Source organism: Heterodontus francisci, chromosome 35 (assembly GCF_036365525.1).
Source record: "Heterodontus francisci isolate sHetFra1 chromosome 35, sHetFra1.hap1, whole genome shotgun sequence".
Lineage (NCBI taxonomy): Eukaryota > Metazoa > Chordata > Chondrichthyes > Heterodontiformes > Heterodontidae > Heterodontus > Heterodontus francisci.
Genome location: NC_090405.1, coordinates 35,684,417 through 35,708,742, shown reverse-complemented (window position 1 = coordinate 35,708,742; position 24,326 = coordinate 35,684,417). Strand labels below are relative to the sequence as shown.

The 24,326-nt window shown below is 42.7% G+C and overlaps 1 protein-coding gene across 2 annotated transcripts in view; it reads left to right on the top strand.

Moving 5' to 3' along the window:
* slc12a1 (solute carrier family 12 member 1) overlaps positions 1-24,326 on the top strand; it is a 145,562-nt gene that overhangs the window by 35,086 nt on the left and 86,150 nt on the right. For both annotated transcript variants that reach the window (XM_068015329.1, XM_068015328.1), the window contains exons 5-11: positions 10,472-10,611; positions 10,768-10,878; positions 11,044-11,155; positions 11,279-11,406; positions 11,499-11,583; positions 12,595-12,746; positions 16,085-16,192. In XM_068015329.1, the coding sequence (XP_067871430.1) occupies positions 10,472-10,611; positions 10,768-10,878; positions 11,044-11,155; positions 11,279-11,406; positions 11,499-11,583; positions 12,595-12,746; positions 16,085-16,192 (836 nt within the window). The remainder of the gene's footprint in view (positions 1-10,471; positions 10,612-10,767; positions 10,879-11,043; positions 11,156-11,278; positions 11,407-11,498; positions 11,584-12,594; positions 12,747-16,084; positions 16,193-24,326) is intronic.

Sequence of the window (24,326 nt, the reverse complement as noted above, 5' to 3'; positions counted from 1 at the left end):
TCTGCACTCTCTCTCCAATGCCTTCTGTTACAAGTGCTTCCATTTTTTTTTGTTAAAATTTTGAGAATTTATGTTTTAATATTGAGAAGGAGTCCATGGATTTTTTTTTTTTGCAAGGATCACTGAGGTCTGGATTGTAAACAGTTACTGGAAGGCACCTGCCTTCAAATAATTGCCCAGCAGGGGTGGTTTCTGATTTGGGGGAAGATGTTTACACAGGTTAAGGTTTATAGGGGTCAGGAGGTTTGACTCTTGTGACATTGTTTTTGGTTTCACTTTGGACAGTGAGTTGGGATATGAACAATGGTTTGAAAAGACAGTTGGAGAAAACTTGCCAAGGGAGAAAAATCCAGCTCAGTCTGTTACAGCTCTTTGAAAAAGCCTGCCAGTTTTCCACCTCTTGAGAAGCTGAGAAGCAAGTGTAAGAAACTACCTGAAACCCCTGTTACTACATTTTCCTTGGAAAGCCTGCCCAAACTGATCTTCAACATTGCCTGTCAAGAACTGTTCTCGGAAGATCCCAGTGGCAGCCATCTATACGTATTTGGGATACCAAACAAAAAAAAGGACATCTGACATTTTTTGAATTTTTTCTTCAAGAATTAGCACGTATTCGGCCAACGTTTTTCTTTGTACTAAAGTTCTAAAGAGTAAATCTCTTCATTTTTTTCGGTTAACCAGAAGCGGTGGCAGTGAGAGTGGGAACAGGCAAGAGGAGCCGGGAGATGAGAGCAGAGACCAGAAGCAGCGGCGAGAGCGCTCTGTTCTGTTCAGTGGACCTGTTTGACCAGCAAAAATTGAAATGTGAAGTCACAGGAGAGCTGGTAAGTGATTGGTGGGTATTTCTTCCGTGTCTCTTTTTTTTGTTTTGGTCAAGTGATTTAAATCGGGAGACGTCATTACAGGTTAAGAGTACACTTAACTAATTCTTTTTTTCTAAATACTGAGATCCAAATTAATTTAAATATAATGGAGATGGCTGGGCAGGTGATGTGTTGCAGCTGTAGTATGTGGGAGCTGGTGGACGCTGGTGCGATCCATGGTGACCACATCTGCAGCAAGTGTTGGCTGCTCGAGGAACTTCGGCTCAGAGTTGATGCGCTAGAGTTCTATCTGCGGACACTGCGACACATCAGGGAGGGGGAGAGTTACCTGGCCATTGTTTCAGATTAATTGCGTGCAGGGTCAGGAGGGTGTGACTGTGAGTGAGGCAGGTATGGGGATCCAGAATTTAGCTGGAGGAGCCTCAGTCAGTGCCCTTATCCAATAGGTACGAGGTTCTTGCTCCCAGTGTGGACAAGAGCACAGACTGCAGGGAGGATGAGCGAACTGACCACAGCACTGAGGTTGAGTGCCATTCAAGTGGGGGGAGAAATGAGAAATGTTGTTGTAATAGGGATAGCATAGTTAGGGGAATAGATACTGTTCTCTGTAGCTAAGATAGAGAGTCCCGATGGCTGTGTTGCCTACCTGGTGCCAAGATTAAGGACATCTCTTCTGGGCTAGAGAGAAACTTGGAGTGGGAGGGAAAGGATCCTGTTGTTGTGGTCCACATAGGTACCAACGACATAGGTAGAACTAGGAAAGAGGTTCTGCTGAGGGACTATGAGCAGCTCGGGGCTAAATTAAAAAGCAGAACCACAAAGGTGGTAATCTCTGGATTACTACCTGAGCCATGTGCAAATTGGCATAGGGTAAATAAGATTAGAGAGGTAAATGCATGGCTTAAAGATTGGTGTGGGAGAAATGGGACACTGGCACTAGTACTGGAGAAAGAGAGCTGTTCCGTTGGGATGGGCTGCACTTGAACCATGCAGGGACCAGTGTCCTGGCGAATCGTATAACTAGGGTTGTAGATAAGGCTTTAAACTAAGTAGTGTGGGGGAGGGTTCAATTGAAGGGAAGTTTAAAAAGTTGAAAACTAATGAGAGCAGAGGTGCAGGGTAGTGAATTATTACATTAATCAGTGTGACAGGAAGGGACAGAGAATACAAGCATAAGAGTACAGCAGAAATTAGAACCAGAGTAGGTAAAAATGGTAAAAAGTCAAAGCTCAAGGCTCTTGTTACAAATGCTACGTGCATTTAGATAAAGATAGATGAGCTGACGGCACAGATACCTATCAAATCATATTCATTTATTTCTATCAGACGTGGTTGCAGGATGACCAGGACTAGAATCTCAATGTTCAAGGATATTCGACATTCTGGAAGAATAGGCAGAAAGGAAAAGGAGGTGGGGTAGCTTTGTTATTAAAGGAAGGGATCAGTGCAGTTGAGAAATGATATAGGTATAATAGATCGTGATGTAGAATCAGTTTGGGTGGAAATAAGGAATAGCAAGGGAAAGAAATCACAGGTGAGTGGTCTATAGGCCCCCCAAGGAGTTGCCTCTCCGTAGGACAAAATATTAATCAGGAAATAATGGAGGCGTGTAAGAAGGGCACTGCAATTATCATGGGTGATTTTAATCTGCATTTAGACTGGACAAATCAAATTGGCAAGGGTAGCATGGAAGACGAATTTGTAGAGTACATCAGGGATCGTTTCTTAGAACAATACATTGTGGAACCTACCTGGAAACAGGCTATTTTAGATTTGGTAATGTGTAATGAGATAGGATTAATAAGAGATCTATTAGTTAAGGATCCTTTAGGGGGAAGTGATCATAACATGGTAGAATTTCAGATTCAGTTTGAGGGTGAGCAACTCCAGTCTCAAACCAGTGTCTTCAACTTAAACAAGGGCAATTGCAGAGGTATGAAGAAAAAGTGGTCTAAAGCGGGTTGGGAAAATAGACTACGGGGAAGTCAGTAGATGAGCAGTGGCAGACCTTTTAAGCAGATGTTTCATAACACTCAGCAAACATTTATTCTGGTCAGAAGGAAGGACTCGATGAGAACGATGAACCACCCGTGGATAACAAAGGAAGTTGAGGAGAGTATCAAATCAAAACCAAAGGCGTACAAAGCGGTGAAAGCCAGTGGTAGGCCAAAGGATTGGTAATTTTTTAGATTGACTAGCGGATGATTAAAAAACTAATAGAGGGAGAAAATTGGGAGTAAATTAGCAAGAAATATAAAAATAAACAGTAAGGGCTTCTCTTCTTTTGGGCCTCCTTATCTCGAGAGACAATGGATACGCGCCTGGAGGTGGTCAGTGGTTTGTGAAGCAGCGCCTGGAGTGGCTATAAAGGCCAATTCTGGAGTGACAGGCTCTTCCACAGGTGCTGCAGAGAAATTTGTTTGTTGGGGCTGTTGCACAGTTGGCTCTCCCCTTGCGCCTCTGTCTTTTTTCCTGCCAACTACTAAGTCTCTTCGACTCGCCACAATTTAGCCCTGTCTTTATGGCTGCCCGCCAGCTCTGGCGAATGCTGGCAACTGACTCCCACGACTTGTGATCAATGTCACACGATTTCATGTCGCGTTTGCAGACGTCTTTATAACGGAGACATGGACGGCCGGTGGGTCTGCTACCAGTGGCGAGCTCGCTGTACAATGTGTCTTTGGGGATCCTGCCATCTTCCATGCGGCTCACATGGCCAAGCCATCTCAAGCGCCGCTGACTCAGTAGTGTGTATAAGCTGGGGATGTTGGCCGCTTCAAGGACTTCTGGGTTGGAGATATAGTCCTGCCACCTGATGCCAAGTATTCTCCGAAGGCAGCGAAGATGGAATGAATTGAGACGTCGCTCTTGGCTGGCATACGTTGTCCAGGCCTCGCTGCCGTAGAGCAAGGTACTGAGGACACAGGCCTGATACACTCGGACTTTTGTGTTCCGTGTCAGTGCGCCATTTTCCCACACTCTCTTGGCCAGTCTGAACATAGCAGTGGAAGCCTTACCCATGCGCTTGTTGATTTCTGCATCTAGAGACAGGTTACTGGTGATAGTTGAGCCTAGGTAGGTGAACTCTTGAACCACTTCCAGAGCGTGGTCGCCAATATTGATGGATGGAGCATTTCTGACATCCTGCCCCATGATGTTCGTTTTCTTGAGGCTGATGGTTAGGCCAAATTCATTGCAGGCAGACGCAAACCTGTCGATGAGACTCTGCAGGCATTCTTCAGTGTGAGATGTTAAAGCAGCATCGTCAGCAAAGAGGAGTTCTCTGATGAGGACTTTCCGTACTTTGGACTTCGCTCTTAGACGGGCAAGGTTGAACAACCTGCCCCCTGATCTTGTGTGGAGGAAAATTCCTTCTTCAGAGGATTTGAACGCATGTGAAAGCAGCAGGGAGAAGAAAATCCCAAAAAGTGTGGGTGCGAGAACACAGCCCTGTTTCACACCACTCAGGATAGGAAAGGGCTCTGATGAGGAGCCACCATGTTGAATTGTGCCTTTCATATTGTCATGGAATGAGGTGATGATACTTAGTAGCTTTGGTGGACATCCGATCTTTTCTAGTAGTCTGAAGAGACCACGTCTGCTGACGAGGTCAAAGGCTTTGGTGAGATCAATGAAAGCAATGTAGAGGGGCATCTGTTGTTCACGGCATTTCTCCTGTATCTGACGAAGGGAGAACAGCATGTCAATAGTCGATCTCTCTGCACGAAAGCCACACTGTGCCTCAGGGTAGACGCGCTCGGCCAGCTTCTGGAGCCTGTTCAGAGCGACTCGAGCAAAGACTTTCCCCACTATGCTGAGCAGGGAGATTCCACGGTAGTTGTTGCAGTCACCGCGGTCACCTTTGTTTTTATAGAGGGTGATGATGTTGGCATCGCGCATGTCCTGGGGTACTGCTCCCTCGTCCCAGCACAGGCATAGCAGTTCATGTAGTGCTGAGAGTATAGCAGGCTTGGCACTCTTGATTATTTCAGGGGTAATGCTGTCCTTCCCAGGGGCTTTTCCGCTGGCTAGGGAATCAATGGCATCACTGAGTTCCGATTTGGTTGGCTGTATGTCCAGCTCATCCATGACTGGTAGAGGCTGGGCTGCATTGAGGGCAGTCTCAGTGACAGCATTCTCCCTGGAGTACAGTTCTAGGTAGTGCTCAACCCAGCGGTCCATCTGTTTGCGTTGGTCAGTGATTATGTCCCCCGATTTAGATTTGAGGGGGGTGATCTTCTTGATGGTTGGCCCAAGAGCTCTCTTCATGCCATCATACATTCCTCTGATGTTTCCGGTGTCTGAGGCCAGCTGAATATGACTGCATAGGTGTTGCCAGTAGTCGTTTGCGCAACGCCTAGCTGTTCTTTGTGCAGTACTTCTGGCTGCTTTAAGTGCTGCGGATGTTAAATCGCTGGGGGCTTTCTTGTAGTTCAAAAGTGCAATGCGCTTAGCGGCTATGACAGGTTCCAGCTCTTCATTATGAGATTGAAACCAGTCTGCATTTCTCTTCGCACTTTTGCCGTAGGTGGTCAAAGCTGACTCATAGATGGCGTCTCTGATGTGGGCCCACTTGGTCTCAGCATCCCCTGTGGGAGTGTTTTGAAGGGCTGTTACAAGTGAATTTAGAAATTTTTGTAACAGCTGTGGGTGAGAAATTCTGCTCGTGTTGATGCGCGGGTGGCCCTTCTGCTTGGAATGATGCAACTTCTTTGGTCTGAGTCTAACCTTGCTGCACACCAGGGAGTGGTCGGTGTCGCAGTCCGCACTGTGGAAGCTGCGTGTGATTTGAACACTGTTTAAGGCGGCTCGCCTTGTGACAATGAGGTCTAGCTGGTGCCAACGACGTGATCTTGGGTGCCTCCATGAAACCTGGTGACAGGGTTTAGTGTGAAAGAACGAGTTGGTGATGCAGAGGTTATGATAGGTACACAACTCAAGCAGTCTCTGCCCGTTCTCATTCATCCTTCCAACGCCATAGCGCCCAAGGCAGGAGGGCCATGAGTCATGGTCGGCCCCAACCCTGGCATTAAAGTCCCCCAGCAGGAATAGGTGTTCGGTGTTGGGGATGCTGCTAATGATGTTATGGAGTTGTTCATAGAACTGGTCTTTAGCTTCAGGTGCGGAACAGAGTGTTGGAGCATAGATGCTGAGTAGGTGTACTGGACCAGAGGTGGTGAGCAGTCGGATGGACAGTATGCGTTCCGAGCCATTTGAGGGAGGCTCTATCATGCTGAGCAAGGAGTTTCTGATGGCGAAGCCCACTCCATGCTGTCTTGGTTCTTCAGGATCCCTGCCCTGCCAGAAGAAGGTGTAGTCTTGCTCTGCTAGAGAGCCACTCGCGGGGAGGCGAGTCTCCTGAAGTGCTGCAATGTCCACATTGAGTCTACTGAGCTCGTTGTTAATGATGGCGGTCTTCCGAGAATCGTTGATTTGTGTAAGGTCTTCCGACAGGCCAGGACACATAGTTCTGACGTTCCAGCTTGCAAAGCGAAGGGCTGGTACCTTCTTTCCTTTTTTCATGTTGTTTGGTGCGGTGTATCAGTCCACCTTTCGGGCAATGACCCTGAGCTCCAAGCACCCATTGAAGCAGGCAGACTGTGGCGGGACAGAACCTTATTGACCGGGGGCTGCCCGGTTTGAGGCGGGCGGTAGCTGTCCAGTGAGGTGCAATGACCTCTCCCACCGACAAAGGCAACCCGTGGCGCCCAGTTTCTACGCCAATTTATCTGGACTTATAACCCGTAACTGCTGCCTTCCGTGTTGTTTCAGTCGCTGTGAGGCAACTATGGAGTGACCTCTCCATGGCGCATGCCTGGGCAAATTTATGGAGGTTGAGAGTTGCCCAGTCGTCAAAACCCCCCTCTCGGCCTTTCTGGTGGGGTCCAAAGGAGTGCAGGACACGACGTTTGGCACCAGTATGGCTGCAGGAACTGCCGGAAACATGCCAAAGGTGACACATGACCGCCTACGGGGTTCCGCTCCGGATTTTCTGTTAGGGTTTACTCCCTTAGCCTTGGTCTCTCCCGAGACGCCCACAAGGCAGTGGGGTTGTTGGGGCCCCTACACAGGTGTAGGATGGTGCCGGTGGGAGGAGGGGATGCAAGGGGGAGGGGTAGAGGGAGGGGGTGGGGGGGGGGTGCAGGGGAAGGGGGTGCGGGGTGAAGATGGTGCGAGGGGGGGGGGCGGGCTGGGACGGGGTTGTGAGGGGGTGAGCTGAGAGGGTGGAGCAGGGAAGGGGACGGGGGTGGGGGGGGGGGGGGTGGAAGGGGGGGGAGGGGGGGTGGAATCTGGTGCAGGTAATAAGCCATTTCCTCAGTGCCCACCATCGACGTCCGGAAAGCTCATCCACGTCCTTCGGGAGGTGAAGCATCATTTGGCAGACTTAGAGGTGATTACATTTGCTAAGGGTTTTTTTTTTTTTGCAGTGGTTTAAATAAAGGCATGCAGCATTGCCGACAGTGCGCTGCAGATGCTCTCCGAGCCATCTCCCGCGGCCGGTTCTACGGATATATAAAAATTAAGAGTAGCTAAAGTAAGTGTGGGACCTTTAGAGGGTGAGACTGGGGAATTAATAACGGAACAGGGAAATGGCAACAGATAATTTAAAACAATATTTTGCATCGGTCTTCATGGTGGAGGACACTATAAACATCCCAACAATAATAGATGAACAAGGTGTAAATGGGAAGGAGGAACTTGTAACAATCTCTATCACGAGGGAAAAGGTGCTGGACAAACTGGGACTAAAGGCAGACAAGTTGCCAGGACCTGTTGGCCTGCATCCAAGGGTTCTAAAAGAAGTGGCTGCAGAGATAGTGGAGGCATTGGCCATAATATACCACAATTCACTGGATTCCAGTAGGGTACCAGCAGATTGGAAAACTGCGAATGTGACGCCCCTATTCAAGAAAGGAGGGAGACAGAAAGCAGGAAATTATAGACCAGTTAGCTGAACATCTGTTATTGGGAAAATGCTGGAGTCCATTATTAAGGAAGAAATAGCAGGACATTTAGAAAAACATAATGCAATCAAACAGAGTCAACATGGCTTCATGAAAGGGAAATCATGTTTGACAAATTTGTTAAGGTTCTTTTGAAGAAAGAACAAGCAGCGTGGATAAAGGGGAACCGGTAGATGTTGTGTATCTGGATTTTCAGAAGGCGTTCATGAAGGTGCCACATAAAAGGTTATTGCACAAAATAGGAGCTCAGGGTATTGGGGGGTGGGCGGGGAACAGGTGTAATGTTTTGGCATGGATTGAAGATTGGCTAACGCACAGAAGGCAGAGTCGGGATCAGGTTGGGGTGCCACAAGGATCGGTCTAAGGGCCTCAACTATTTACTATCTATATTAATGACCTGGAGGAAGGGACTGAGTGTAGTGTATCCAGATTTGCTGACTATACAAAAATAGGTGGGCAGGCATGTTGTGAAGAAGACACGGAATCTGCAAAGGGATATAGATAGGTTAAGTGAGTGGGCAAAAACTTGGCAGATGGAGTTCAATGTGGGAAAGTGTGAGGTAATCCACTTTGGTAGGAAGAATGAAAAGGCAGATTATTATTTAGATGGAGAAAGACTACAAAATACTGCAGTACAGAGGGATGTGGATGTTCTTGTACATGAAACACAAAGTTAGCATGCAGGTGCAGCAAGTAATTAGAATGGCAAATGGAATTTTGGCCTCTATTGCTAGGGGGTTAGAGTTTAAGAATCGGGAAGTCTTGTTACAACTGTACAGGGTGTTGGTGAGGCCACACCTGGAGTACTGCGTACAGTTTTGGTCCCTGTATTTAAGGAAGGATGTACTAGCATTGGAGGCAGTTCAGAAAAGGTTCACTAGGCTGATTCCTGAGATGAAGGGGTTGTCTTATCAAGAACGGCTAAACAGGTGAGGCCTTTATTCATTGGAGTTTAGAAGAATGAGAGGTGATCTTATTGAAACATAAGATTTTAAGGGGGCTTGACAGGGTAGGTGTTGAGAGTATGTTTCCACTGGTGGGGGAATCTTGAACTAGGGGGCATAGTTACAGAATAAGGGGGCACACATTTAAAACTGAGATGCGAAGGAATTTCTTCTGAGGGTGGTGAATCTCTGGAATCCTCTACCTCAGTTGTGGAGGCTAGGTTACTAATGTGTATTTAAGGAGGAGGTAGATAGATTTTTGAAATCTGAGTCGAGGGTTATGCGGAGCAGGCCCAAAAGAGGAGTTGAGGCCTGGGACAGATCAGCCATGATCTTATTGAATGGCAGGGCAGGCTTGAGGGGCTGAATGGCCTACTCCTGCTCCTATTTCTTATGTTCTTGTGTGTGTGAGAGGCACAAAGGTAGAAAGGGAACTTTAATATTTCAATCTGAGTTAATGCTTTGCTTCGTTACTGGTTAAGACTTGTTTTATAATGCCCTGATAATTTTGTTTGTTCAAGAAACCTAGTTGGTGTGTTTTATTCTGTGATTAAAAATAGAGACTTTGTCTGTCTCTCTATCGGTAAGTGGGGAAAAATTTGCATACATGTTGTGACCTGTGGAGAAGTGGAACTAGAATAAACCGTGCACTCCTCCTGCTTCAGTCATAACACTTCACATCCTTCCTAAAGTGTGATGCCAGAATTGGGCACACTACTCCAGTTGAGGCCGCATCAGTGTTTTATAAAGGTTCACCGTAACTTTCCTGTTTTTGTACTCTGTGCCTCTATTTGTAAAATCCAGGGTCCCAAATGCCTTTTTATCCACTTTCTCAACCTGTCTTGCCTCCTTCAATTTGTGCACATATACCCCCAAATCCCTCTGCTCCTGCACTTACCCCCCCCCCTTCCCCTTTAAGAATTGTATACTTGAAAATGCCTCCTTTTCAGGGCTATAGGGAAAGGGCAGGTGAATGGGATGAATTGGATAGTTCTTTCAAAGAACTGGGACAAACTTGGGCAAAATGTTCTTTCTGTACTCTGATTCTATAATGGAATCTGGAGAGGCAGGCCTACTTCTTGGCTCCACACAATCCTGCATGTTAGTATTTTGACTTGTAGCTTTGCCTCGCTCTGCCTCTCCAGACCTAGGTGTTAAGTTATGATGAGATTACAAAAACTAGGCGTGTATTTCCTGGAACATCATCAAAGATTGTGAGTTGATTTGATTGAGGTTTTTCGGATTTTGAAAGGAATTGATAGAGGAACTCAGCAAAATTGCCATTATTGGAATCATTACGGTACTTCATTGGATGCCCAAATGCATCAAGAAGTTCATGTCCTTTCCTCTTGAGTAGTACTGAGAAGACCCTGTGTGGAATTGGTTTGTATATTTGAAAATTCTGTTCCAATTACATTTTTGTTAATACAGCAAAAAACCTAAAAATTAATTTGTATGATTTACATGAGAAGTAAGATTCAAATTTTTTTTATTTTCTTTGGAACAATTTTTGCTTTGGAAATAATTTCAGTGTCCAGTTCTCTAGAAAGTTAAATGGCCATTTCCATTACTTCAAGTTACCTCTAGCCAAGGGCAACAGTATAGCTGAGTTAAACATATAATTGCCATAACTCTAAGGAGCCCTTTCCCTTAACTATAATTATAATTTGGCCACAATCTTGTGTCCACATGTGGTTTTAGTTTTTTTTTAGAATTAACTATCTTCTGACCTAAATAGGTGGTGCCTACTATCTCATATCCAGGAGTCTAGGGCCAGAATTTGGTGGATCTATTGGTTTAATCTTTTCCTTCGCTAATGCTGTAGCTGTGGCCATGTATGTTGTTGGATTTGCAGAAACCGTAGTGGATATCCTGAAGGTAATCCATGATTCCAGTTTGTTATGTAGCTGTATCATTTTTACGAACTTACTTCAACATAGACCAGAATGTAGCATAAATTAATTCACTTTTCATAAAAATTCTGTTGTTGAACTTCATTACTATTTTGGGCAATAATTTGTCATCCTTTTGTAGGAAAATAATGCACTTATGGTGGATCCAATCAATGATATACGAATAGTAGGATGCATTACAGTAGTAGTACTTCTTGGTATAACTGTAGCTGGCATGGAGTGGGAAACAAAGGTAAGGTTTTAGCTGTATTTTTAAAATAGCTTAAAATAGAAGTTACTTTAATGAAGTGTCTTGTCTTATTTTGATAAAACCCAAATGATATTTTGTCACTTACTTGCTGTGATGGCAAGTGTGGTGTTGATGCAGAATTAAGCAGCCACTTTTGTCTTTTAACAGGCTCAAGTTATTCTTCTGATAATTCTTCTTATTGGTATTGCTAACTTTTTTATTGGGACTGTCATTCCAAGTACTACTGAAAAAAGAAGCAAAGGTTTCTTTAACTATCAAGGCAAGTTCTGTGCTTTTTTGTTTTAAAAAAGCAAGTTTGGTGGGAGAGTTTAAAAACTTGCAGATCCGTTAATTTTGAGTGCTAGATTTATCAGTTTCCTATAATTATTTTTAACCTATGCAGCTAACCTATTTGCAGAGAATTTTGGACCATCTTTCAGGGATGGAGAAAGCTTCTTCTCTATCTTTGCCATCTTTTTCCCAGCTGCTACTGGTATCCTTGCTGGTGCCAACATCTCAGGTGATCTAAAGGTATGTTCCTGTTGAGAAATAAATTGATTACTTTTTATATTAAGATTATTTATTTGCAAAGCAAAGCTTTGTGACTCAACTTTATATTTCAGGATCCACAAGTAGCTATCCCTAAAGGAACAATGTTGGCTATCTTCATAACAACTTTGACTTATATATTCGTTGCCATCTGTATAGGTAAGGTAAATAACTCTTTCTTGAATAATTGTTTAGAAACTGAAACATGAGCACACGAGATTGTAGACAAATGAACACATACAGAGTACTTCATGACCAGGATTTTCCACTTTTACATTTGTCAACTTGGGATACTGCTGAGTGGGTACTGCAGGCTTTGAAGTATAGAAGTGGAAAGCACTTGCCCAGATCTTTGCGCATACAATATAAAAATACTAAAGTAATATATAACAGGCTTTTATTTTCACAAATTGATCAATACTTTCATCATAAATACATTAATGAGATAGCTACCTTAACCCTCAGACTGCTGAAAGATTTTGACTTTAATTCCTGTGTAATCTTGTAAGAAAACCTTTAGGGATGAATGACCATAATATGATAGAATTTTACATTACGTTTGAAAGTGAGGTAGTTCAATTTGAAGCTAGGGTGTTAAATTTGAACAAAGGACATTATGAAGGTACGAGGGCAAATTGGCTGAAGTGGATTGGGAAAATGCCCTGTATTAGGTAAATTGGCCATTGTAAATTGCCCCTAGTGTAGGTAGGTGGTAGGGAATATGGGATTATTGTAGGGTTAGTATAAAATGGGTGGTTGTTGGTCAGCACAGACTCGGTGGGCTGAAGGGCCTGTTTCAGTGCTGTATCTCTAAATAAATAAATTTCCAGCATCTGTAGTATGTTGCCTTTATTTTAGTGTTTTTCTGGTGTGGCCAATATTCATCCTTCAGTTAGTGCTACCAAAATAAATTATCTGGCCATCTGCCTCATTGTTTATTGTGGCACCTTGCTGTGTGCAAATTAATTGCTGTATTTGCCTCCATTACAACAGTGTCTACACTTCAAAAGCACTTGATTGATTTAACACCTTGCATGAAAGCACTATATAAAAGCAAGCTTATATAAGCAGAAAGCTTCTTGAGCTATAACCTCCAAAAGGTAGTTGAACTATTTATTTGAGACGAGCTGTACGTAACAGTAAAATCTTTTTTGCTTGCTTTCCTCTTAGGTGCTACTGTTGTACGTGATGCTACTGGAAGTGTCAATGATACCATCAGTTCTTCAATAACGTGTAATGGTTCAGCAGCCTGTATGCTGGGATACGATTTCTCTGTCTGTAATACGGAGACATGCAATTTTGGTTTGATGAATAACTTCCAGGTAATTACTTAATGTGGTCAATTGAAGCATAGTTTAATCTGAGTGTAGAAGTTCCCACCAGTACCTGAGATAATGGGAGTAATTTTCAATTTATCGCTGGAGTGCAAGTCTGGTGCCTATTACAAAAATGGCCCAATTTTCCTATCCAGCGGAGTCATTTGTAGGTGGACAGTGTAAATTTTTGCTTGGCACACACTCTCTATTTTGGAATTTTTCTGTTGTAAGGATGTAGATTGGTTAAAAGGTAGTCGCCAGTTTAGGAAGGGATGACTAGAATCTAAATCTAGCCTCTGTTAATGTGGGGAAATAGTCATTGAAGTTCATAGAATCATAAATTTATGACACAGAAGGAGGCCATTCAGCTGTTCATGTCTTTGTCGGTTGACAAAGCTACCCAGCCTAATCCCACATTCTTGCACTAGGTCCATAGCCCAGCAGATCATAGCTCTTCAAGTAGACCGGGTTTCCTCTGGGTGCTCCGGCTTCCTCCCACAGCCAAAAGACTTGCAGGTTGATAGGTAAATTGGCCATTATGAATTGCCCCTAGTATAGGTAGGTGGTAGGGGAATATAGAGACAGGTGAGGATGTGGTAGGAATATGGGATTAGGGTGGGATTAGTATAAATGGGTGGTTAATGGTCGGCACAGACTCGGTGGGCCGAAGGGCCTGTTTCAGTGCTGTATCTCTAAATCTAAATCTCCTCTGAACCCTCTCACGTGCAGTCATATCTTTTCTGTAATGCGGTGACCAGAACTGTATGCAGTACTCAATCTGTGGTCCAACATAGTGTTGTATACTGTTCTAGCATAACTTCTCTGCTTGGCTAATAAAGGAAAGCATGCCATATGCCTTCTTAACCACCATATCAAACTGTCCTGCTGCCTTTAAGGATCTGTGGGCATGCACTCCAAGGTCCCTCTTCCGGTCTACTCTGTTTTCTCCCATTTATTGTGTATTATTGTGTATTCCCTTGCCTTGTTGCACAACTCATAGTGCATTACTTCTCTGGATTGAATTCCATTTTCCACTTTTCTGCCCAACTGACCAGACCATCTATATTTTCCTGCAGTCTAAAGCTTTTTTCCTCACTGTCAACCACACAATGAATTTTTGCATCATCTGCAAACTTCTCAATCATACCCCCTACATTCAAGTCTAAATCATTAAATATAAATTCTTGGCGGGTGGCGTGCGGGGGGGTGATGTGGGTGGTGGTTGCTGGATTGGAGCAGTAGCGGCCGTCACAGAACCTGACGCTGGAATTGCCAGGCCCAATCTTCCCTGCAGTGGGGAAGCTCCGTGGCGGCCCCTCTGCTGCTCTGCGACAGGACCCGAGATAGCCTATTTAAATTGCATCTTTGTACGAATTAAAATGTAAACTGCAGCGATCTTCCCTTCAGTTCCTGATCTTTAGTGCAATGTGCAACACTCTCACGCCTTCGCATTCCCATTCAGGGAAGTTGGCGCCACCGAGGTGGGGAAGTAATGAACTCTGCATTCTGATGTGCATGGTGGAGAGGAAGGGGTGAATTCTGCATTATGCTGTGTTCGCAGAACTAGTAGCTTTTAAAAATGGTGCCAGCACCTGTTCCTTCAATAAGTGACGCTGTTGTTACAACTGAGGCGAGAGGAGTGCAATGTTTATTCTAGTTCCACTTCTCCATAGGTCACAACATATATTTAAATTTTCCCACTTACTGATACGATCAATCATATTTTTCCCAGAATAAAACACTAACCAGGTTTCTTTAACGAGCAGCAAAATTATCAGTTTATTATAAAACAAGTCTTGACCAATAATGAAATAAAGCATAAACACACATATTGAAATTTTAAAGTTCCCTTTTTACCTTAGCCCCTCACACTCTCACATATACTGGTTAACCAGAAAAAAAGGGATTTATGTTTAGAGCTCTGTTACAGACAAAAAAAAATCACTTGGGCTGAATACTTGTTCATTCTTGAAGAAACAGCAGATGAGATATGTTCCAAAACTGGCATACAGTCTAGCCTCTCAGTACATGTAGATGGGTCCCTGGGATCTTTTAGAACAATTCTTTTCAGGTGGTGTTAGAATTAATTTAGCAGACTTTTCTTCAAAGACAGAAGACAAGATGAGTTGACACAGTTGGATTCTCAGGGTCTTTGAGAGGTGCTGGAAGGCTACGCTGGCTTGTGATCTTCTCTCCTTCCTTGGGAATTCTCTTCTCTCCTTAGAAGTTCTCTTCCTTTTTCTGCAGGCTTTTTAAACAGATAGAACAGGCTGGGCTGAGCTGGGGTTCTGTCTTTCAGTTTTATTTTTTAAAACTCCAACCCCTTTTAAACAGTTCATTCCTAACTCCAGATGTTTCAACAGTGAAGCCGGAAACAGAAAGTCCAGCTTCTGACCTGTCACTTCTCTGCACATATCTCCATTACCAGGGTTTCTGTTCTATTTTTAATGAGTCACGTGACAACCAGTAAATGTTCTCTTGATGAACTTCTTTGGGGGTGGGGAAACTGGTCCAACATTTCTTCAGTTTGGCTGTGAATTCTCAAAATATTTTTAACAAAAACAAACTTTTGTAACAGTGAAAGGTGTCGCCGAGGTAGCCCCCGCCACGTGATTGGGGGTGGCGCCGTCAATATGTAAAGTGACCGCCTGCTGCGAAATTGCGGCAGCGTGGGTCCATGGAGGGCGGCCAGCATGTTCCGCGTCCACCGCTGCTTCTGCTGGCGGGACTACAGAATTCTACCTATCATTTTCCAATATGTACTGGCTTTGCACAAAGCCTAAGGCCTTTCTGATGACTTAGTGCCTGGCAGCATTTATCCAGAATTTACAGATTCAACCAAAGTCCAGATTATTATAGCATTTTCAGTTTAACAGTCAAAAGTTCTGAATGCTAGTTTTGTAGCAATGTATAGCATTAATGATGTAAACCTAGAATGAGGAGTAAGAGAATCTTTTTTTTTCAAATTCAGTTTTTTTTTATTTTCTTGGAACATTTAATGCATCTCGCAACAGGGAGATGTGCTACTATTTATTTTCTGTCTGACACTTGATTATTTCAACCCATTTATCTCTTAAAATAGCTCCTTATATGTTGTAGAAGTGATTAAAAAGTTTACAGTTGGCATTTGATGTTGCATACTGTAAGAATGTAAAATTTTACCACATTTCGATCAAATGTGCCTGTAAAGAAACCAAACATCAATGAAAAAGATGCATGGACATAAAGAAAACCTTTTATTAAAGAAATGAAACAAATATTTGAGAAAGGGTCTACTTGGGAACCTGCAAATTACAAGGTTAGAGAATAGAAGAGCTGTTAAACATTATTTTCTTGTGTTGTAGGTTATGAGCATGGTGTCTGGTTTTGGTCCCCTCATCACTGCAGGAATCTTTTCAGCCACTCTTTCTTCTGCCCTGGCCTCATTAGTCAGTGCACCCAAGATTTTCCAGGTAAGAAAGAATAGAAGTTAGTTGTTCAGTGATAAAAATATAATGGAGAAACCAGTTTTTCTTGTTTCATAAACACATTTTACTGAACATGAAAGTTGTTTGTACTAATAAAGTAAAACCTGAAAATTCATATTTATAGCAGACAAATAACAAATAGTATTTTTATTTGTAATAGACACATGTTATGTTACTCACTAGGTAACTGGAATGTCATTCCACATACTTTATATGACCCAAAATATAGTGTGAAATTACAGGCATATCTCACATTTGTAGAATACAAGAAAGCCACTGCCAGTTGAGAAATTAAACTGTTGAGTGCACACTTGTCAGTGAGTTTCAGTTGTACTCATGGATATTCCCTTGCCATAACTATAAAGATACTTGTGCAAGTGCAAACATAATCGAAGTAAAATGGAGTCAAACATTGCTCTCATCAAAGTGACATTCTAACAACTAGAACCCAGATACCATGCTTCCTCTTAAAGCAAATTCACATCATTAATGCCATCAGCTTCTTGATGACAAGTATTCTTGAATACATTGTATAAGTTCCACACTGCAGCAAAACTGCCATTCTGGACAAAAACTCCACTCTCAACAAACCAGTTGCTCTTTCATAGTTAATAATGTCACAGGTTGTACAGGTGCATTGTATAGGTAGATGTTGCATAGGAAGTTGAATACATTATTTGTTCCAAGACTGGAAAAGACTTCTTGAATCTTTTTCATCCATGGAATAATTATTGCGTGCGACACGTGCAGTGCTGTATTGTCTATTCCATCAATGACGCCAACTTTCTTAGCTCACCTGTGACATTGTCATTTGGCTTGTTTCATAGGAACAGGAGAAGGTTTGGGTACAGTCTAGATATATTCCCACAAGGAGGAAAGGGAGAGCAACCAAAGGTGGGGCTTTGATGGAGTTAGAGAGTAGGATAAAGCAGAAAAAGGGGCGCATGACCGATGTCAGCTTTATAATACAAGGGAGAATTTGTCTCAATGTAAAAGATACAGAGGAGAACTGTGAAACGAAATAAGAGGGACAAAGACAGTGCAAGAACAGACTGATTGCTAACAAAGACGAGGATCTAAAAGTATTCTATAGGCATATTAACAGTTGTCACAGGAGTGGTAGGACCAATTAGGGACCAAAATGGAGATCTCTAGGTAGGGGCAGAAAATATGGCCGATTTAGTCAATCTGTACTTTGCATCGGTCTTTACCAGGGAAGAGGATTTTGTCAAAGCTACAGTAACCGAGTAGGTTGCCGGGATACTGAAATAGATTAAAAATAGAAAAGGATGAGGCACTAGAAATACTGGCCTTACTTAAATTGAATAAGTCACCAAGTCCAGATGGTGTGCACCATAAGTTGCTGAGGGAAGTAATGGTAGAAATTGCAGAGGTGCTGGCCACAAACTTTCAAACCTCCTTCGATACGGAGGTGATGCCAGAGGACTGCAAATGTTACAACCTTTTTCAAGGTGGCGGCGCAGTGGTTAGCACCGCAGCCTTACAGCTCCAGCGACCCGGGTTCAATTCTGGGTACTGCCTGTGCGGAGTTTGCAAGTGCTCCCTGTGTCTGCGTGGGTTTTCGCCGGGTGCTCCGGTTTCCTCCCACAGCCGAAAGACTTGCAGGTTGATAGGTAAATTGGCCATTATAAATTGCCCCTGGTATAGGTAGGGGGATATAAGGAAGGTGGGGATGTGGTAGGAATTTGGGATTAGTGTAGGATTAGTATAAATGGGTGGTTGATGGTCAGCACAGACTCGGTGGGCCGAAGGGCCTGTTTCAGTGCTGTATCTCTAAATAAAATAAAATAAAAAATAAAAAAGAGTAATAAACCTGGCAAATTACAGGTCAGTCAGTTTAATATCAGTGATGGAGAAACTTTTAGAAACAATAATCCAGGACAAAATTAACAGCTGCTGAGACAACCCTGGACTAATAAAGGAGAGCCAGCGTGGATTTGCTGGGGCAAATAGTGTTTGACAAATTTGAGTATTTTGATGAAGTAATGACAGTTGGATGAGGGCACTACAGTTGATGTGTATATGAACTTTCCAAAGCAGTTTGAAGTACTTCATTAGGTTTTTTTAGCAAAAGTGAAGCCTGGGGGTTAGTAGCAACACTAATACAAAATTGACCAAGTGATAAACAGTTTTAATGAATGGCTGGCTGTTTTTCTAGACTGGAGAGGGATATGCAGTGGTTCCCCAGGGTTCAGTACTAGGACAAGTACTGTTTTTAATGTATGTTATTGACTTGGATTTGAGTGTACAGAACACAATTTGCAGATTTGGAAGTGTAGTAAACAGTGAGGAAGGTGGTAATAGACTTCAAGAGGGCAGTGATTGGCAGATGAAATTCAACATGGGAAGGTGTGAGGTGATGCATTTTGGTAGGAAGAATGAGAAGAGAGAATGCAAGCTAAATGGTACAATTTTAAAGGGTGTGAGAGAAGAGACACCTGGGTGTGTTTGTGCACACAGCCTGTCCTGCCACCTTCAAAGATAACAAAGCATATGGGGGCCTAGGCTTTATAAAATGAAGGTATAAGAGTACAAAAGCCAGAAAATTATGCTGAACCTAAAACACTAGTCAGGCTCCACCTGGAGTATTTTGTCCAAATCTGGACACTATGCTTTAGGAAGGAAGGATGTGAAGGTTTTGTAAAGGGCACAGGAGAAGTTTACTAAAATGATTCCAGGATGAGGGAATACAGTTATCTGGGTAGACTGGAGAAACGGTGATTCTTCTTGTGGCAGAGAAGGCTAAGAGGAGATTTGATAAAGGTGTTTAAAAATGTGAAGGGTTGATTAAGTAAATAAAGGAAAACTTTCTGGTGGCTGAAGTGTCGATAACCAGAGGCAGCATGAGGAAAAGCTTTTTTTTTAATGCAATAAATTGCTAGGATTTGAAATGCACTGCCTGATGAGGTGGTGGATGCAGATTTTATGAGCTTCAAAGGGGAATTGATAAATGCTTGGAGAAAAATATTGCAGGGATATGGAGAAAGAGTGGGGAAATGCTCTTTGAAAGAGCTGGCACTCTCAATGGGCCAAAGTGTCATTTCCTATGCTGCACAATTCTATGATTTTTATAGGCCATTCAGCCCCTTGAGCCTGTCTACCTTTCAATTAGATCATTACTTATGTTTATCTTAACTTTATCTACCTGCTTTGGTTCTGTGGGATTGAGCACAACTGCTTTCAAAGAGCCATCAGACACAAAATGGGCAGAAAGGCTTTTGTCAGATGCCTTCCAAAAGTCCATATATACATCTACTGTACTCCATTGATCAACATTTTCTGTTATGTTATGAACGAATTCAATCAAGTTATACACTATTTGCCTTTAGCAAATCCATGCTCACTTTCCTTGATTAACCTATGCCTTTCCAAATGAAAGGTTATTTTGTGTCTGGTTTCCAATAACTTTCCCACCACCATTGTTGGGCTTATTGGCCTTTTAGTTTCTGGTTTATCATTCTTCCCTTTCTTGAATAGTGGTATAATATTAGCAACCCTCCAGGACCAGTCGTATATCTAATGAGGACTGAAAGCTTGTGACAAATGCCTCTGCTATTTCTACCTTTGCTTCCTTCGGCAACCTAGAATGCATTCCATCTGGACCAGGTGACTTACCAAATTTCAGTAATATTTTTAGTTTGTCTTCTCCGTCTATTATTCTGTCCATAACTTGCCCCTTCTCTTTTAGTGTAACCTTTACATCTTTCTTTGTGAAGACAGATGCAAAGTACTCATTTAATACTTTAAACATGATCTCTACCTCTACATAATTTCCTTTGTGGTCCTTAATAGGCCCAACTTTTTTAGTAGCAAACTGCTTACACTTTACAAAATGTTTTTGGGTTCAATTTAATGTTGCCTGATCTTTAAACTTTACTCGAAACCTCTGTTTTTTGTATTAACTTTTTCAATTCCCTCCTGTACTTCTCCATAATCTTCCTGGTTGTTAATTGAGTCCTGCTCCTGACATTTGTCATAAGCCTCCTTTTTTTATTTTAAATTCTTTTGAATGCTGTGCCTTTTTTCTTCAAAGGAATCTGACAAGTTTTTAACCTGATCTATCTCTTCCCTGAATGCCCTCCATTGCTGCACTGCTTTATTTTGGAATCCCCTTTTCCAAATGTTCTTAAATCCCTTAAATTATATTTTGTACCTATCCACCAGATGTTAGTGATCCTTGTACTTGGATCCCTAAATCTCTCTGCCCCTCTAGTTCTACAAAGGAGTAAAGGGTTATGGGGGGCAGGCAGGAAAGTGGAGTTAAGGCCATGATCGATCAGCCATGTTCTTATTGAATGGCAGAACAGGCTCGAGGGGCCAAATGGCCTACTCCTGCTCCTATCTTATGTTCTCCTTCTTGTCATTTAAAAAAAAAACTGATTTATCTTTAATCCCTTTGCAACTTCCTGCTCCCATATAAACTTTTACTGTGCCACTTAACTTATCAGAAAATTTGGATATATGGCTCTCTTCTTTCATCTAAGTCATTTATGAATTTAGTGAAAGTTTGATTATAGCTTGTTTATTTTGCAAAATAGATGGCATAATTGGAGGTGGCGCAGTGGTTAGCACCACAGCCTCACAGCTCCAGCGATCTGGGTTCAATTCTGGGTACTGCCTGTGTGGAGTTTGCAAGTTCTCCGTGACTACGTGGGTTTTCTCCGGGTGCTCCAGTTTCCTCCCACAAGCCAAAAGACTTGGTAGGTAAATTAGCCATCATAAATTGCCCCTAGTATAGGTAGGTGGTAGGGAAATATAGGGACAGGTGGGGATGTGGTAGGAATATGGGATTAGTGTAGGATTAGTATAAATGGGTGGTTGATGGTCGGCACAGACTCGGTGGGCCGAAGGGCCTGTTTCAGTGCTGTATCTCTAAACTAAACTAAACAGTAATAAGGACAGATGCATCTTGAATTTGATCATAGAGGTAATTGGGGAGCAGGTAGAAATACCTAAATTGCATTGTGATAGCAACAGGTAAGTCAGATTTTCCCAGTCAAATAGATGGTTGGGTATCCTGGTTCACTAAGCAGTTAGCTGTGCATTAACTTTGTACTAGTCGCAGTTCAGTATGTCGGTGTTCTTTGGGGTGGGGGTGGGGGGGGGGAAAAGTTCCACGGGCAACAGCAGTGCATGATCTTTCCAATTTTTGGAGTGGCACAAATGTAGTGGTGCTTCCTCAGTCATGTAGAGGACTAATCACTCAACTGCATCTCAATGTACCATGTTGATGTGGTGTACGTGGACTTCCAAAAGGCATTTGATAAAGTGCCACATAATTTGCTTGTCAGCGAAGTTGAAGCCCATGGAATAAAAGGGTCAGTGGGTACGAAGTTGGCTGAGTGACAGAAAACAGTAGTGGTAAATGGTTTTTTTGGACTGGAGGATGGTATATAACAGGATTCCCCAGGAGTTGGTATTAGGACCACTGCTTTTCTTGATCTGGTTTAATGACCGAGATTTGAGTGTTCAGGGCACAATTTCAGAATTTGCAGATGACTCAAAATTTGGAAGTATTGTGAACAGTGAGGAGGATAATGACAGACTTCAAGAGGACATAGGCTGGTGGAATGGGCGGACATGTGATAGATGAAATTTAATGCAGAGAATTGTGAAGTGATTCATTTTGATGGGAAGCATGAGGAAAGACAATATAAAATAAAAGAAACTATTCTAAAGAGGGTATAGGAACAGAGACCTGGGGGTATATGTGCACAGACTGTTGAAGGTGGCAGAGCAGGTTGAGAAAGACGTTAATAAGACATACAGGATCCTGGGCTTTATAAATAAAGGCATGGAGCACAAAAGGAAGGAAGTTAAGGTGAACCTTTACAAAACACTGGTTCATCCTCAACTGGAGTATTGTGCCTAATTCTGGCCACGACACTTTTAGGAAGGATGTGAAGGCATTGGAGAAAAGACTTATGAAAATGTTTCCAGGGATGAGAGACTTCAGTTACGAGGATAGATTGGAGAAGCTAGGGTTCTCCTTGAAGAAGAGAAGGTTGAGAGGAAATTTGTTGCTCAAAATTGAGGGGTCTGGACACAGGGAGAAACTGTTCTCATTGGTGGAAGGTTCAAGAACCAGAAGACAATGGATTTTAAAGCAATTGGTGAAAGAATCCGAGATAACGTGAGGGAAAAGCTTTACACAGTGAGTTATTTAGGAAATGGAATGCGCTACCAGAGTATATGGTGGAGACTGATTTCAATCCTGGCTTTCAAAAGGAATTGGAAGGTTATCTGAAGAGGAAAGATTTGCAGGACTACAGGGAAAAGGCAAGGGAGTGGGACTAGCTGAGTTGCACTCTCATAGAGTCTGCACGGACACAATAGGCTGAATGGCCTCCTGTGCTGTAACTGTTCTGATTCTATCTCTGATATGGCAAAGTAGGAAATCCTCAAATCAAGCCCTGCATAGCTTTGTGCTGTAGTGTCAAGGAACAAGAGGCAGATATCTTTACAGCTTCTAAAATAGGACTACAATATTTCATCAGGTGGTAGAATGTTAAGGTGTTCATGTTGGCATGTGGCACCAAGTTTTCCTTCATATTCATCATACATTTTCCTCAAAAGCAATCACATTTGTTTACAAAATCTAAGATGTAAATGTTTTACATATTTTAAATTTGGGTAAGTATTCTTTGATTCGATCTCTGATATGGCAGAGTAGGAAATCCTCAAAACTCTGGTTAGTTTACAACTAGAGTATTGTGTCCAGTTTTATTCACTGCACTTTTAGGAAGAATGAGTGTCTTTTGAGAGGATGCAGAGAAGGTTTACCAGAATGATTCCAGGGGTGATGGATTTTAGCTACAAGGTTAGGTTAGAGAAGCAAGGTGTACTAGATTATGACAGGTTTAGATTAGGTAGACAAAGAAAACCTGTTCCCATTAGCTGATGGTACAAGGATGAGGGGACGCAGATGAAGGTTTTGGGCATGCAGGGGGATGTGAGGAAGAACATTTTTACACAGCGAGTGGTAATGACCTGGAACTTGCTGTTTACGAAGATGGTTGAAGTGGAGATAATTAATGACTTCAAAAGGACAATGGATGGGCACTTGAGGGGAAATAAACTTGCAGGGCTACAGGGATAGAGCGGGGGAGTGGGACTAACTTGATTTGCTCTACAGAGTGTTACCTGGATTTGAAGGGTTGAATGGCAACCTCCTGTGCTGTTATGACTCTGACATGATATTGTCTTGTTTTTCTAAGTAGTGAAGATGAAACAACATTTCTCCACTCACTGTCCACTTCAGCTTCTCAAGCTGCAGTAATGCAGTCAACAATTGTCACTCGGTTGATGGCTCATTTAGCTTCAGGAGAATGGTATCCTGAACAAAGATGATCAGTTTTGATAAGACCCACTAGGCACTGAAGATGAGAAATTGAATCATAGCATCAGGGACCTCCGTTTAGGTGTTCTTAAAAAGGAAAATGTCTGTTTATTGTCACCCAGTATTTGTATATTCTGAGGAAGTTGGTTATCTTTTCAACTTGCCTGGTGTTTTGTACTGTGATTTCTGTTTTAGGTGTTTGACCTGGCAGAGAACAGGGAAAATTTGGGTAGCGGTGTCAGCTATGCTGTAAACAAAGTTGGAGAGTGCTTTTTGCTCCAAACTGGATTGTCAGGATTTTTCTTTTGCTTTTATAAAATTTCTAAGACCCTTTTATACCTCTGCACATTGGTGATTCCACTTCTGCTAATCTCTACTTAATATTCAAGTCCTACAGGCCCTCACTTTAAAATGGAGTTAAAATAATGCTAAAATAAGGCTCTAAATGCTGTAGTTTTTAAGAGGGTGAGCACTGCTTATGTTTATTTTATATTTGGAACACTGTGCCAAAGGCAGAAGTTTATAAGGGAGACTAGATTGCATTAAACTCTGACAACCCCTGGCATTAGGCACCTATGACTGCACCTAATGCCTCAGGATCAACACCCTGGATGTGACTGGAAAGAAAAACAAGCAAGCACTACACAATGCTTGCACTTACCAAGGGATATGATCACTAGTTTATGGTGTTTGAGGTGGTGGAATAATCCTCTAAGTACAGGTATACTTATATTGGAATGTTGTCCAGTTTCCTTGCAT